Consider the following 16,612-nt stretch of genomic DNA (forward strand, 5'->3'; position numbering starts at 1 on the left):
TATATATATATATATATATATATATATATATATATATATATATATATATATATATATATATATATATATATATATATATATATATATATATATATATTACGAGTGTAACGGTTCACAAAAATCATGGTTCGGTTCGATACGATACAGTGGTGTCACGGTTCGGTATGTTTTCGATACAGCAAAAAAAGAAAATAGCCAGAGTATTTCTCTGATTTAAATTTTTTAATGTATTAAAACTAACATCATAATAATATGATCCTGTCTTTTTTCTTTTACTTCAAATCGTGATAGAGCTATACCTCTGGGGTTTCTGCTTAGCAGCAAATAAAACAAATCCTTCCTTATACTCAAAATTTTATATGGAACTCAGTTTCAACCTAAAGTATTTTAAAGTATTTCTTTATTTTCAGAAAGATGAGAGTCCACCTTTTCCTCAGACAACACAGATCTGCTTGATTTGACGGTCTTTTTGCCATTTTAGTGGATCTGAAAGCAGGAATTATCTGACTGAAATGGGCTTATGACACCACTCTCTTGGTAGCGGTGATGGTGCGCGACGTATCTGAAGAGCGGTGGGGGGAGTGTGTGTGCTATGTACCTGAGCGACGGGGGTGAGTTGTGCCCAACATACCTGAAGAGCTGGGAGGGATGCGGTGGACAGGGGTGTGCAACGTATTTAAGGACCGGGGGGGAAATGCGCGATTTCCAGAAGATTATCATTTATTTGCGGCCATCCAGGAGTCTCCCAAAGCTTCCGGGGATCCAGGGTTGCTGGGGCAACTGGCGCGGAGCCAGCACGAGCAGCCAGGCTGACACAGAAGCTAGCACGATTGATAATGAGTGCATGCTTTAATAAAGTGATATTCTGAGTTCAAAAGCTATGGTCTACTGTTTAACATGACAGCGGGGAAGGCAGCATGTTGTCTGCCACGTCATTTGAAATGTCATGTTGAGCGTTGTTGCAATGAAAATATTATATTTTGTACGTATTCCCTTTTATCTTTTTAGATATAGGTCTGAATAGAATCGTTCGGTTCGTAATGCGTACTGGACCGAAAGTCTCATACCGAACGGTTCAATACGAATACGCGTATCGTTACACCCTTAGTATATATATATATATATATATATATATATATATATATATATATATATATATATATATATATATATATATATATATATATATATATATATATATATATATATATATATATATATGTATAAATTTTTATTTAATATATTTATTTATTTTATTTATAAATAAATAAAATATTCCAGTGTCATAGCTTATTTAAAAACTATAGCCACATACAATCACAATAATGCTAAGTTTTTACCTGTGGTTAGTTCTGGTTACCATGGTCTTCTTACAAATACCGCAATTAAAAAATGCAAGAGCTCTCCATGAATCCTCCATGATTCAGTCCAAACTATCAACTTTCCTCCTTTTGGCAAAATCTCAGATTTGCCTTCAAGTATTACAAGATATGACTGTAATCATGAACAGTCAGATGAAAGAAACCAATATCTGTCAAGTAGTTTAAACTCCACTGACAGACTGTTTCAGTGTGCAATTTCTGTGTTTCCAAAGACTGCTTTCAAGTTCAACATTTAAAATAACCATCTACATTAGTAGATAGTTAATTAATCCTGAATGGACTTGAAGTCAATGTGATTTTGTAACGAAGACAGTCAAGGTACTATTATTATTAATCAAATATACTACACCTTATTTAAAATCACACTTACAGTCAATGTACAGAAAAAAAGTTTGCAAGTTTAAAAAAACATTCACTGGTTATATATAGTGATTATAATTATTATATAACATATATTCTATGTATTGTTTTGAATCTGATTAGCTAAAGATATATCAGACTGCTATGCTGATAATATATTCTTTAATAAATCTGACAGTAAAACAAAATTTTGAATGAATGTTTTAACCAAAGTTATGCGTAAACCTAGTATAAATAAATTGAGTGGACATGTCCCAATTGAGTCTAATACTTGTATATATGTTTTAAATAACTAACTGCTGCACTCAAAAAGGTTTCAGATTGGTTATATCGTTCATGTCTTACCCTCAATGTAAGTAAAACTGTGGGAATGTTTTTTTCAATTAAGAAAAATGAGGAGCATTGCTCAGATATTTTAGTTAATGGAGAAGTAATAAATATTGTTGATCATTTTAAATATTTAGGTATAATTATTGACTCCAATTTAAATTTTAAAAAACACATTAAGAAGGTTTCCAAAAGTGCTAGAGCAAGCCTGAGGATCTATAGAAACATTAGGCATCAGTTACCTATGGCTGCTGCTAAACTTTTTATGAATACAATGATTTTACCTCATTTATCTTATTGTGCTACAAGCTGGTCGCATACGAACATTACAACATTAAAACCATTGTATGTTATATATAAACAAACTGTTAAAATTTTAGCTAAAAAGCCAAGGAGCTATCATCATTGCAACTGTATTGCACAACAAAAATTACTAACATTTGACAGTTTCTTATTTTATGCTGATGTGTGTTTAATGTTTAAATATTTCATGGTCTTGCACCACCACCCCTCAAACAATGTGTGATTGTCGGCAAGGACGATATAAGACAGACTAGGTCATCTGTTAGAGGTGATTGTTCAGTTAAACTTAAGAGAACTGCTTTTGGACAATCAGTTTTTTCAGTTAAAGCAGCAGAAAGATGGAATAAAATACCAGTGTATATCAGAGAGAGCAGCACTTTTAATAATTTTAAAACTGTTCTTAAAATCTGGCTAAAACAAAATCAAATATGCAGCCACTGATTTGATTTCATTTTATTGACAATGATGTATTGTATTTATTGTACTGTAAGTGTATATTGTATTTGTTATAAGTGTTAAATTTGTTACTTCCTGCCCAGGGACTACAGATGTAAATTAACTTTATAGCTAACTCTGGCACAACATGCCATGTTGTACATTGTCCCTGTATAAATAAATAAAGTAAATAAAAAATAAAATAAAAAATCCATCAGCTGAATGAGTAAGTCATCAAAAAAGCGTCACTTAGTCTGTTTCTTGTTCTGTTGTGGTTTAGGGTGGCAGTGGAGGAGTGTATCCACCCCCACTGACCCACTCACAGGGGTATGGTGACAGTGTCGAGAGGCTTCAGGGTGTGGTTCATTCCTCTGGTGGTGAGGAACCCCGTTTAAGTCTATTTCTGAACAGCAATAATGTGGTTATGATTGTTTAAAGAACGAGGGAAGCCAGTTTTATCATTCAGACACAGACAGAAAGCGAGAGAGCCGGGTGGAGCTGAGCAGAGACACTGAAAATAGAGCAGTGCCAATTATGGTCAGTTTAAGTGGAGATCTGATATTCAGACATACACTCTGCTGCTCGCTGGTTTTCTTAGGTGGGGTTGTAGGTTTTTCCAGCCTGCATAAGGGGTCAGGATTAATTATGGTAGGAATGTATATTTGTACTCACAGCGATGGCATATCTGGTGATGTTACGCTTCTCACATTCAATCAGGGCCTCGGGAAGGTCTTCGCCATCATGGGACTCTCCATCAGTCACCACTATCATTACTTTAGTGGCCCCTTCCCTCGCTCCTCTGTCAGGACTGAAGGCCTCCGTGCTAAACGTGAATGAGGAAAAAGACAAAAACAAAAGAAAAAGTTAATAAAGTCAGCGACAAAGAAGTTAAAGAGACATTAAAGCAATATGTATTATTTATTACATATGCAGTTGAAGCCAGAATTATTAGACCCCCTTTGAATTCTTTTTTCTTTTTTAAATATTTCCCAAAAGATTTAACAGAGCAAGGTAAATTTTTACAGTACATCTGATAATATAAAATATTTAATTTATATAATAAATTTATATAATAAATAAATAAATAATTGATATTTGTTTTATTTCAGCTAGAATAAAAGCAATTTTTAAATTTTTAAAAACCACTTTAAGGTCAATATTATTAGACCCTTTAAGCTATATATTTTTTTAATAGTCTACAGAACAATATATAATTACAATAACTGGCCTAATTACCCTAACCTCCCTAGTTAACTCAATTAACCTAGGTAAGTCTTTAAATGTCACTTTAAGCTGTATAGAAGTGTCTAGTCAATATATATATATATATATATATATATATATATATATATATATATATATATATATATATATATATATATATATACATACATACATACATATATATATATACATATATCTATCTATCTATCTATCGATCTATCGATCTATCGATCTATCTATCTATCTATCTATCTATCTATCTATATATATATATATATATATATATATATATATATATATATATATATATATATATACAGTTGAAGCCAGAATTATTAGCCCCCCTTTGAATTTTTTTTTCTTTTTTGAATATTTTCTAAACGATGTTAAACAGACCAAGGAAATCTTCACAGATTGTCTGATAATATTTTTTCTTCTGGAGAAAGCTTTATTTGTTTTGTATCGGCTAGAATAAAAGCAGTTTTAAATTTTTTTAAAAACCATTTTAGGGACAAAATTATTAGCCCCTTTAAGCTATTTTTTTTTTTCGATTGTCTACAGAACAAACTATAATGTTTAGAAATGTGTTGAAAAAACAAAATTGGGGGAAAAAATAAACAGGGGGCGAATAATTAAGGGTGGGGGGGGGGGATTGGGGGGTTGAAGTATGTTCAGTTAAGCCAAATATTTTCACTTCAGTTATTGAACAGTTATTTTATGTATACTTACTATACAGTTTTATAAAACTTTTTTTTTTTTTACTGAAAAATTTTGGCAACCACAGTTGTCGATACTTTTCTGTAAATTTTATGGATTTCTTTTAACAGTGTGCCTTAAAATGTGCAGATTTGTGTGTAATTATGACATAATTTCAACTAAAATGGGGTGATATAAAGTAGCCACCTCCCCATTTAAAAAAAGAGCCATATCAACCTTATTCTGTGATGTGGAATTGTGCTTATGTTTTGCAATTATTTCAGAACTTCTGATCATACTACTTCCATACAAACAAGTGTGTTCATGACTACACATAAAAAGTATATTGATATATTAAGAAAATATCAGTTTTCAACCTCAAGCTGCATAACGAGCTGTTTTTAACCTATAAAAATCAGTAGAAGTGAATAAGACTGGAAGTCTCGAGCCACATAAATTTAATGCCCCCTCGTACGTGAAAAATAAGGACTATAGAGATTTTTTATTTGACAGATTTGCTAAATCTCATTAGACTCGTGACAGCCATATTAGCAACCCTGAGACTGCTGAGTCATTTCTATGAGTATTAAACATGCAGGAGGTCAGATTAACCCTGTTTTGGCTACTGTTTAGTATTATATAACATTTGTAACTGTTTAGGCCCACCTACAGTATAAATGTTTGTTTGCAAGTGAGTAAGTGACTGATTTCAACTGCAGCTTTTGCGTCTCGAAGGGAGCAGGGTGCATCAGATATTAGAAAGCATTTGAATGGTCACAAAATTTTATGGGAAGTATGAGGTGATGCGTCAATCCATTTTGGTTTAACCCAGCAGGCACAGAACGTCAACATGACGTCAGATTGACGTTGTACCCCAATGTTTTGGGGATGTGGCATTTTGTTTGGAAATGAAAATGGGATTGAAGTCAAAACATCAGGCCGATGTCAATGTCCAACATCCAACCTAAAATCAACCAAATATCAATATCTAATGATATTAAAGCTTGGTGTTGTTTGGACAATACCACTATGACATCTATCAGACATTGGATTGCCATACCTGAAAAAATAAATGTCAGTATTTGATGTCAATATAACATTGGTTTAAGATGTTGGCTAAAGGTTAGATTTTGGTCAATTTCCAACACAACCTAAAATCAACCAACTATCAATGAAAAAATAATAATTGGACGTCAAAATAACATTGTCCTTAGACGTAGGCTAGACATTGAATTTTGGTAACTTGACGTCACAACTCAAATCTAACCAAATATTAATGGGAAGTGCTGGGAAGTGAAAAACTGCAAGCTTTGAATACTAAAATCTTAAGGCTTTAATAACCTCAAGACTAGCATTTTAATACTAACACCTAAGCATTTTATTCAGATTTCAGAGGGAGTTTAAGTTTTAACTTTAAGTCATGTACAGCACCCCTTAATATGCAAAAGTGGTCCTTATAACCACCCAACCCCTCTCCATCCTTTTACAAAATAAAATCTTATAAATAAATTAGAATATTTTCAAGATACTTCAATATACTTTTCTTATTAGAATTCACACAAACACAAAGTGACCCTAATAATGTTTGCGTGTGAAGCAGCCGTTATGCAACAGGTTTCTGTGCTGTTTGTGCGAGAGTGACCATTTTTCAAGATGTAAGTTTCGTGGCACAGCCAGCGTTAGTTAACTTAGTGCTTTTCAGGCGGTCGTCCAAACTCTAGCTAAATATAACTGTGTGGCTACCCGCAGGAGTGCAGAGTTTAAAAACAACCAGCAGCCTTCCGCCTAATTGCATCCAGTAAAAGGAGAGAAGAGAAGAGAAGAGAAGAGAAGAGAAGAGAAGAGAAGAGAAGAGAAGAGAAGAGAAGAGAAGAGAAGAGAAGAGAAGAGAAGAGAAGAGGAAAAACAACATGTAATGAGAAGACCAAGCAAGAATAGAGAGAAGAGAGAAGTAAGAAAAGCATTTTTTGCAGTGTAGTAGGTAGGGGGTCTAACCTGCAGGTAGATGGTTTGGACTTAAGAATAAGACTACATATTTCAGTTACTGAGGGTAACTGAAGGGTAATTCACATTCTGAGAATGAATGAGAAGGGGGGAATATGACTTGGTTAGATGGATTCAAAACAGAAGTGGACAGAATTTGCTGATAAATGTGTTCAATGTTTGAAGAGAAAAATGAAGCTAAGTTGTTACAGAAATCCACAGTATATAGGTTTGGAGGAAGTGAGATGGAGGGTTTTGTAATGTTAGTGAAGAAGGAAAAGAGGGCTTTAGAATCACCTTCATTTCAACTGATTAAACTGGAATAGTATGTAGATTTAGGTGCAGAAATACGGTCTTTATAGTAATGAATGTGACTTGCATACATGTCCTTGTGTACAGTGAGATTGGTTTTCCTGTAGAGTCTTTCAAGCTGACGTCCTTTTGATTTTAATTGTCTAAGAGCAGGAGTGAACCAATGTGCAGACAGAGTAAATGAAACAGTCCTGGTTTTTAGTGGAGCATAATTATTTAGGAGGTTATGAAGATTATTGTTGTAGTTAGAGAGCAGTTCATCTGGTGTATAGACAGTCAGTACTGGGAAGGCTGTTGATATCAGAAGATAGGAAAAAGGAGAAAAGGAGAGAAAACAATATGTGATGAGAGTAGAGGAAAAAATGTGATGAGAAATAAAAATACAGATAGAGATGAGATGAGATTTGAGGAGAGAAGAAAGCAGGAGGAAAATTCACTGTTAACCCTTTCTGTAGATTATGCAGTAAATAACTGTAAAATAGCCAGTGTTTTGCTGTAATAAAAGGAAACAGTATTTTACGGTAAAAGGAGTAGGATTTGTATGAAATTGTGCAGTGCAAAGAAAAAATTACAGTAGTTTACTTTATGTACTCATTACAGGTAGTAACTGTGAAAATAAATGGTAAATTACTGTTTAACCATTACTGCCCCATCTACTCGGATGATTTTTGCTGCTATTTATAGAGAAGTGCATTTATATTAAGGCAGAAAACAATGATTTAGGCATTGACACACATTTCCACAGCATGTATATAAACAGTTGAAGTCAGAATTATTAGCCCCCTTTGCATTTTTTTTTCTTATTTAAAAATTTCCCAAATGATGTTTAACACAGCAAGGAAGTTTTCACAGTATGTCTGATAATATATATTTTTAATTTGTTTTATTTAGGCTAAAATAAAAGCAGTTTTTAAGTTTTTATGAACCATTTTAAGGTCAAATTTTTTAGCCTCTTTAAGGTAATTTTTTTTAGATAGTTTACAGAACAAACCATCGTTATACAATAACTTGTCTAATTACCCAAACCTGCCTAGTTAACCTAATTAACCTATTTAAATCTTTAAATGTCACTTTGAGCTGTATAGAAGTGTGTTAAAAATATCTAGTGAAATATTATTTACTGCCATCATGGCAAAGATAAAATAAATCAGATATTAGAAATTAGTTATTAAATTTATTATGTTTAGAAAAGTGTGTGTGTGTGTGTGTGTGTGTGTGTGTGTGTGTGTGTGTGTGTGTGTGTGTGTGTGTGTGTGTGTGTGTGTGTGTGTGTGTGTGTGTGTGTGTGTGTGTGTGTGTGTAGGTGTGATAAGCTGAGTTTCACTGCAGCCACTGCACACTGTTGCCAGTTAGTAACTGTAATGGTTCAGTTTTTACACTATTACAGTGACTAACAGGCAACAGTGTAGCCAGTATTCTACTGTAAAAAAGCCCGGTAAGGTCTAACAGTGTAGATGAAATGTGATGAAAAAAAAATATTATGTGATGATAGGAAAGGAGAAAGCAGGAGGAAACATTAGGACATGAAATGAAACGAAAAAGCAGGAGGAAACAAGGTGAGATGTGATGAGAAAAAAAAACAATATGTGACAAGGAGAAAGCAGAAGGAAACGAGAGGATCTCATCCAGGATTAGATAAGACAAATTGAGACCAGATGAGAAAAAAAAACAATATGTAATGAGACAAGAGGAGGAAGCAGGAGGAGATGAGAGGACATGAAGAGAAGACAGACGGGAGAAGAATACTAGATGAATAAGAAAAGAAGAGAGGAATGAAGAAGAATGGAGAACACAGACGTTTGAGAAGAAATATGAAAAGGAAAGATTATACAAGTGTGAGGTTGTAAAGGCTTTACTTAAATGTGTGCTGCAATAAAACAAATTTGGAGAAGAGGATGCAAGAAAGTGTCCAGAACACCAATCTCACTCTCCTCCCTGATGTACTTAGACCTATACCTTTCTGATTTTGCAAAGTAAGGCGCAATCCCAATTCAACCCCATAGCCCTTCCCCCTACCCCTTGTTTTGCACGTTCACGAAAAGGGGTAGGGGTGTCCCAAATCTCATAAGCTTGAAGATGTAGGGCTTAGGGGAAAAGAAACAGAAACAGAGATTTTTTGAAACAGAGATTTTTCAGGACCACACTTGAAACCAGAAGGTAAGAATATTTTCTAGAATAAACCATCTACAACTGCACCCGGAAGTAAGGAGATCCACAATTTAGTATTTCTTAAACCACGTTTGTGTTTTGCCTTCATGCTTTAAAAAAAAAAGGCTAAAATCAAAACTGTTCAATTTCGCTATCTATAATCCTTAATAATAACTTCTGTATAGCAGTCCCACAACATTCTGTTACTCGATGACACTCGAATACCCAGTCAGAAAAGTCTAGTGGCTGAGAATGAGCTTTTCACAGTGTCTGCTATAATGTTAAAGTGTTTGTGTTTACATAGATAAATATGGCTACAGTGTAAATGTACAGTACAGTTACGATCTTATAGCATGATGTATGTCTTCAGTGATTTTTTGAAGATAAATACCAAAAAATAGTACAACTGAAATAACTACAGCAGTCACGATCGTCTGATCTCATATGAAGCAAGAGCTTGTGGGAATTAGCCATTTCTCCTCAACGTTGATAATAAACTAATTTCTTTCTGTATTAAACAGCAAACTTAAACAGTTGCTCCTGAGTCCTGTCAAACCTCCCCTAGTTTTCCTCCATTTCGTGGGTCCAAATAAACCGAAAAAGAGCGCTTTTAACTTCTCCCCCAGCCTCCCGCTGGCCTGCAGCAGGTATACACACACCCACACACACAAGTGAAAGCTGCTCTCTCATTGGCTGTAGGCGATCGCTGATGTTATTTTCAGTCAAAACTCAATTCACACGGCATGATTTGAATCGCCGACAGCTCCAGATATTTAGCATTTTAGATATTTAGCATGCCAAATATCTCACAGGCATCGGCGACTCATCAGCGATTCTCTCAGATCGCGTCTTTGTAAGTTCATACTGTGTAATTGTCACTCACGTGCACGAGCAGCGATTTGCCTGTGATTTCAGGCATTTGTCGGCGATTTCTCAAAACCTGTCGGCAAGCCAAAATCGGGGATAAAATCACGCAGTCTGAACTAGGCATTAGGAGTAAACTTTGAAGCCCTTCCCATTCACACTGTTTCAAGGGCCAAGGGAAGGGGGAAGGGGTAGGGGTACAAAAATAAAATTGGGATTGGGCCTAAGTATAATCATTAAGGTGTGACTGGTAAACTGGCAAAGTGTCTTTTCATCTAATGGAGGAAACCCTGAACAAAGATCTTCTGATAAACTTTGTTTCAATCCAAACTAATAAGCAACTCTTTTTAGTTAAGTCAACTCTGAAAACAGAGACAAATATTTGGGTGCTAAATATTTATGACTGTTTTCAAGATGTTTATGGCTATTTAAAGGGCCATGAAACCCCCTCGTTTCAGCAGGGTGTTTTCACACCTCCACTTTGGAAAAAGTCAGAAAAGTGGGGGTGTCCAGCTCTGTTTAGGGGGGAGTGTCGGAGGAACTAAAGTGGGATGGTGTGGGAGTGTCTATTTGGGCACGCGCGAGTTTCAGTCAAAATACACACACAGGAGAAAGAGATGGTGTTTAACCTACATGGACATCTGTAGTGGAATTATTTGCCAAATTATTAACTGGTGGACTTTAACTGCAGTTTGGCTCTTTCATTCAGGGAATTCATTCATGTCCCTCGCGACAAACGCGATATTTGATTCGAGGATCTGCTCTAAGCGTGTATTTTTCATGCAATGTTTGATACCGCACGGCGAATGACAGAAAAAAAACTCCGCATTTCCCGGAAACTTAGACGCACACGGCAGGTAACGTCAGAAAGCCGCGTGTGTTATTCCGGTCACAAAATGCGGTGCTAACATGTTTGCCCTCAGTGCTATAGTTAACTTAATTCGATACGAACAAACTGAATAAACAAAGAGCAGTGGTCGCTCACTTACCAAATCTGTAGAGACAGGACAATCACCAGCAACTAGAGCCGCGTCTGAAGAGAAGACTACATCCGGAATCCGGATCTCAGCGTTTGCAGATGAGAACAGCTCTCAGGTAAACAATAATCCTCCTTAGACACGTAAGTTATTGTTGTCGCGCGTCGCGTACACTGTTAATCCACACGTGAGTCTGAGCTCTCACAGAGAGAAAATGAAAACGAAACTTAACTGCAGCAAAATTTAAAAGCAACACTTCACGCTTGTTTTGCCAACACAACGTGGCGTCTCTGTGGTGTAAAGACGGTGACACTAATGAATATTAATGAAGTTGCACAATAGAGCGCGCTGATTGGTTTGAACCAAGGCTTACTCATGCATTAATGCATCACACTGTAAGACGTAATAAGGCACACTCTGGCACAGACGCCCAGTCTGCACGCTGGAATACACGCTATTATGTCATGACCGTGACGCAGCTTCAAAAATTCGTTTCAAACAGGAAGTACGAATTTGCTTGAAATAACGCAAAAACAACCAATTTACACTTTTTAGTGAAATATAGGTGTCCTAATAGTGTTTTTAGCAGTGTGGGACACATATACGACTGTCAATAGCTCAAAAAATGCGTTTTGGTGTTTCGTGACCCTTTAAAGAGATTTGCCAAACCCCTTAGGAAGGATTCTGTAGCCAGACTTCCCGCACAACCTCTGCGTGTCTCTTCTATTGCCAGGTGAGCTGACTTTGTGAAATAATTTTGTATTTGTTCTTGTGTTTATATGTTATGCTGATCAGTTGTGTTTTTTGTATTAATTTTTTTATTTATTTTAAGTAATTGCTTTTACCTGCCTCCAAAAATAATTGATAACCTTTTTGATTAAATCTGGAATTCATTGTATCCAGTAGATTAAGTGGAGTCTGCAATACCATTAAAGATCTTTTAATCATTTAATCACTGATATTAGCAAGTTGTATGGAAATACTGTAACTATTTGAGTATCAGTTAACCCTACATCCTGTGACTAACTTCAGAGTGTCGAGATAATGTCTGTGAGAAAAAATGCAATACCGGGGGCATGAAACACTAAGTGGCGTCTGGTCCCTCATGAACATACAATTAAAAATATAGGACCCACGAAAATATCTGTTAACATGATCAGCTAAAAACATAAATTGTAAAATTTGAAGTCAAGAGGGGTCTGGCTGCAGACTCGGTGCAGATGCTATCTGAGCTGCATCCAATGCTTTTTAATGCGCTCACCTAACTCTCCTCACCCCTAACCCTACCCCTCTCTGAGCGATGCAATCTCAGCTTGCATCATAAAGGCTGCATCCAGATACTATTGTTGGAGTCAGATAAAACTATGTGTAAATATTTAAAATAACTCTTTCCAGAAGCGCCCAAAAAGACATACATGCAGAACTCCTTCAACTGTGTCACTGGATTCTATCGTTGGACCGGTTTGTGGAGTCTTACACAAGACTAAATGAGAGGAGATGAGACAAGAAGAGAAGAGAAAAGGAGTTGAGAGCAGAGAAGAAGAGAGGATATGAGAGCTGAGGAGAGGAGGAAAGAATGAGGGCACACAAAAAGAGAGGACTGAACAGGAGATAAGGAAAATAAATAAATGGAGATGAGAGAAGAAGGGAAAAGACAAAGTGAGTGGGGGAGATGTGAGGAAAATAGAGGAGTGGAGACAAGATGAGGGGAGAAAAGTGAAAAGAAAGAGGAGCCAAAAAAATATTTTTGAAAATACTATCTTAAACAGAACTGGTGGTATTCTAAAAAAGAGCAAAGGTTTTGATGTGGTCCGTAAAAGGACCAGAGGGCAGGTTTTAATGGCAGATGAAAAATGTTTGTTGCATGGAGATGATTATATACAAGATGTTTTGAGGAAAAGAAATCTTGAAAACGTTTTTGCATGTGACAAAGAAACATCACTTGTTACACAGATGTCTTAGAATGGGATTTCAAGATTCAAGACTTACAGAATTCCATAGCAAGCACAAGTACTTGTGAATAAGAAGTGTGCTAACACTTTTTAAAAAGTGATTTAGTTAATGATTAATTGATTTTACTAAAGTGGGTAACCCTGTTGCCTTGTAATTAAGTGAACAAATTATGTGCATAATTAAAAAAGTTAAATCAATGAGTTTACTGACTTTTTTCAAAGTAACTAATCACTTTTACAGTGTACTAGTAAGAAAAAGGTTTAATACCTCTAAATAAATTAAAAACAAAATTATATTCTGTTCATAATGGTTAGTAGACTATAATACTTAGGAGACTCTAATAAACATAATCAAGAAACCAACAGAACAAGAAAGAAAGAAAGAAAGAAAGAAAGAAAGAAAGAAAGAAAGAACAAAAAACAAACAAAAGAAAGAAAGAAGGAACAAGGAAAGAGCAAAAGAAAAAACAAAAAAGAACAAAAGAAATAACAAAAAACAAAATAAATAAATAAAAACAAAGAACAAAAGAAATAAAGCAAGAAAGCAAGAAAACCAAGAACAAAAGAAAGAACATAAGAAAGAAAGAATAAAATGAAAGAACTTAAAAAGAAAGAAAGAAAGAAAGAAAGAAAGAAAGAAAGAAAAAATGAAAGAACAACAAAAAGAAAGAATGAAAGAACAAAGGAAAGAAAAAAGAAATAAAAAAAGATAGAAAGAAAAAAGAAAAACAAAAGAACAAAAAACAAATATGGACATTTTCAGTGGGACCACTGAATTACTGTTGAGCGAGCTCAGACAGGAAAGCACCAGCCTAATGCACTCCTCTGAGAGCCACACAACCATGACGATCAACCCCAGCTCCATCCTGAGATAAGAGATCTTCATGGGGCAAAGTTTGCTCTTCCCTGGATCCCAAGATGAAGCTGGAGTGAGAGAAATGAATCCCCTCTTCTCCGGATGGCCCTTCTCAAGGACGCTTTGCGGCCCTTTTACCAGACTTAACGGTGCCCTGGGCATCATAGTTCTGCAGGGGGCTCAGCATTGCCACTTAGTCAGTGGAGTGGACAGCGGAAGTAGAGTAGATCTTGGAGCTGCAAGTGTATGCCTGTGGCGAGAAGCAGCCAAGGTGGATGGGGCAGCGAGGAGAGCAGATTTCCGAGCCCGCTGATAGATAACCTCACTCATTGCATTGAACTGCTCCTTCACCACGAGAACTTCTGGGTAAGGTCCTCGTCGGTGTCGCCAAACAAGAAAGTGAGCTTTGTCAACGTCTCTCATATCTGCCAGGTTTAGCTAGAGGTGTTGCTCCTGGACCACTAGTGTGGCCATCGCCTTGCCCAGTGCACGAGCCGTGGATTTGGTGGTCATGAGATTATAATCGGTTGCCGTGCAGAGCTTATACATCATAGGTGAAATAGCGTGCAGAGCGGATGCAGCCTGGCCCTCAGCTGTGTAGACTCTGGCTGTAAGAGACTCAGATGCTGACAGCAGGAGCGCACGAGGACAGGCAGAAAAAGGAGCTCTCTATGCCTGCGTGAGCTCACTGTGTACCTTCGGGAATAAAGGGATGGGGGGCATGGAGGGTCTCGCCCTCTTCTTAGCCCCCACGTAACACCATCTAAGCGGTCCAGCCGCAATGCATGGGAACAAGCCATCTCCAGTCCTACGACCGAAGCAGCCTGGGATAACATGGCCAACATGTCTGAATCCAAATCTGAGACCTTGCTGACAACCCCAGATAGTGGCAGGAGATTTGGATCTTCATCAGAGCAAGCCCATGAAGAGCAAGCCCTTGCAGTGAGGGCAAAAACTGTCTCCGGGGTGAGGAAACCATTGCATCCAGAAACGCACAGTCAGAACGACATCTTGAAAAAGACGCGCTGCTGCTCACTTAGGGATTTCTGCTCTTTTAGTGGAAACTGCTCTTTGAGTACACCAGCGAAAGCCTAGATTGACCGCCAGTGTCGCGTCTTCTTCCACACTTGTAAGTGATACTGCTTTTATTTTGTCAGATTTCAGGTCGGCAGAAGGATTCTTCAGTCTCTTGAGGGGCTCGGAAGCAAAATTCAAATGCTCACTCTTTAGCCGCCAGCTGGTGTATCCCACTAATGGCTAATCGCTGACAGCTGAGCTCCACCAATGATTTTTCATTTATTGGCCCGTTTTCTTACCCTTCAGAGTGATTGGTTGCCTGCATTGTAGTTCCCATGAAGGGGAAAAAAGAACGAGAGAAAGAAAGAAAGAAAGAAAGGAAGAAAGAAAGAAAGAAAGAAAGAAAGAAAAAAGAAAGAAAGAAAGAAAGAAAGAAAGAAAGAGCAGGGAAAGTGATTTGAGCAAATAAGCCTGTTAATTGGTGTTATTTAAAGGCTGCTGCTTTTTTATTGAGTGCTACATCTGGTTTTATGTGGCTTTTAACTCACACTCTTTCATTTTACTGTGTGTTTGAATTAATTACAATATTTAAATTCTCTCACGTTCGTGTTGGTGTGTGTGTGTGTGTGTGTGGATATGTACATGTGTGTTTGAACAGCTGCATGGACGAAAGCTAAGTCTACTGGTTGCTGACCACACCTGCGGCTCTGCTGAACCAGCTCTCTTCTCTCTGCATCAGCAAACCTGAATGTTATGACAACCTTCCTCACCTCACACAACTACTGCTATCACTTCATCTTCCGTGAGAGAGTGTGTCTGTCGCAGAGTGGAATGTCTTAAATGAGCCTTTAATAGTGTAGAAACAAAGACACACACCGCAAACATAAAAACAATCCCTCCAAACAGTGAAAGCCCTGGAAGATCAAGCAAAAAAGTCCATGAAACCTACCAAACTTTTGTGGAGAAGACAGCGAAGGAGTGTTTCAGACTTGATTCTTGAACAGTTTGTTTTTCTTTTTATATACATTGTATGATGTCATAAGTCATAAGCTCTGTCATGAATCAGACTACATTGTTTGTGCTGTATGTTTTTGATTCACTAACAAAAATTAGTTCACATGAGTCATTCTCTAAAGAATCAAACTGTACTATATGTTTTTGATTTACTATAATACAAATTGGTGGTTGGGACTATTCTGGAATCAGTCAACACTACTTACATGTACTGTTTTCAATTTACTAAATCAATTAATTCATAAGAGTCATTTGCTCCTGAATCAAACTACACTGATCATACTTTTCTATGTATTTACTGTTTACTAAAGGAATCAGTTTGTAAGAATCATTTGTTCTGAAATTTGTCTACACTGGTTTTTCTAGGTCTGGGTTTCTGATGTGATGATAGTAGTTATATTAGATGTTGTTTATCCACTAAAAGTTTTATGCCAAAAGAGCCAAATCAGACAAACAAGCTGCACTGTTTCATACTAAATATTTATTTATATATATTTTTAAGACACAAAAATGTTTTATTTGTTCTAAAATAGACTATTCGGTCAAAAAAAGAGAAGTAATCAGAATTTACAGGCCGAAAGTGCTCTAATTAGCTGTTTCTCAATTTCAAGAATAAAGAAAAAAGTCTTGCATTTTTGCAGAGGCTGGTCTTGCCAGTTTACCTTGGAAAACCGAACTTGGAAAACCGGCAGAACACATATATAATATACAAAATCCTTGTCATTAAAGATACTTTGTACAATGTAAATAAAACAGATTTGT

The 16,612-nt window shown here is 36.4% G+C and overlaps 1 protein-coding gene across 2 annotated transcripts in view; it reads right to left on the reverse strand.

Moving 5' to 3' along the window:
- The window catches only part of itga10 (integrin, alpha 10), a 94,452-nt gene that overhangs the window by 32,281 nt on the left and 45,559 nt on the right, over positions 1-16,612 (reverse strand). For both annotated transcript variants that reach the window (XM_087286750.1, XM_087286749.1), the window contains exon 9: positions 3,480-3,630. In XM_087286750.1, the coding sequence (XP_087142876.1) occupies positions 3,480-3,630 (151 nt within the window). The remainder of the gene's footprint in view (positions 1-3,479; positions 3,631-16,612) is intronic.

Source organism: Danio rerio, chromosome 16 (assembly GCF_052040795.2).
Source record: "Danio rerio strain M-AB ecotype USA chromosome 16, GRCz13ab, whole genome shotgun sequence".
NCBI lineage: Eukaryota > Metazoa > Chordata > Actinopteri > Cypriniformes > Danionidae > Danio > Danio rerio.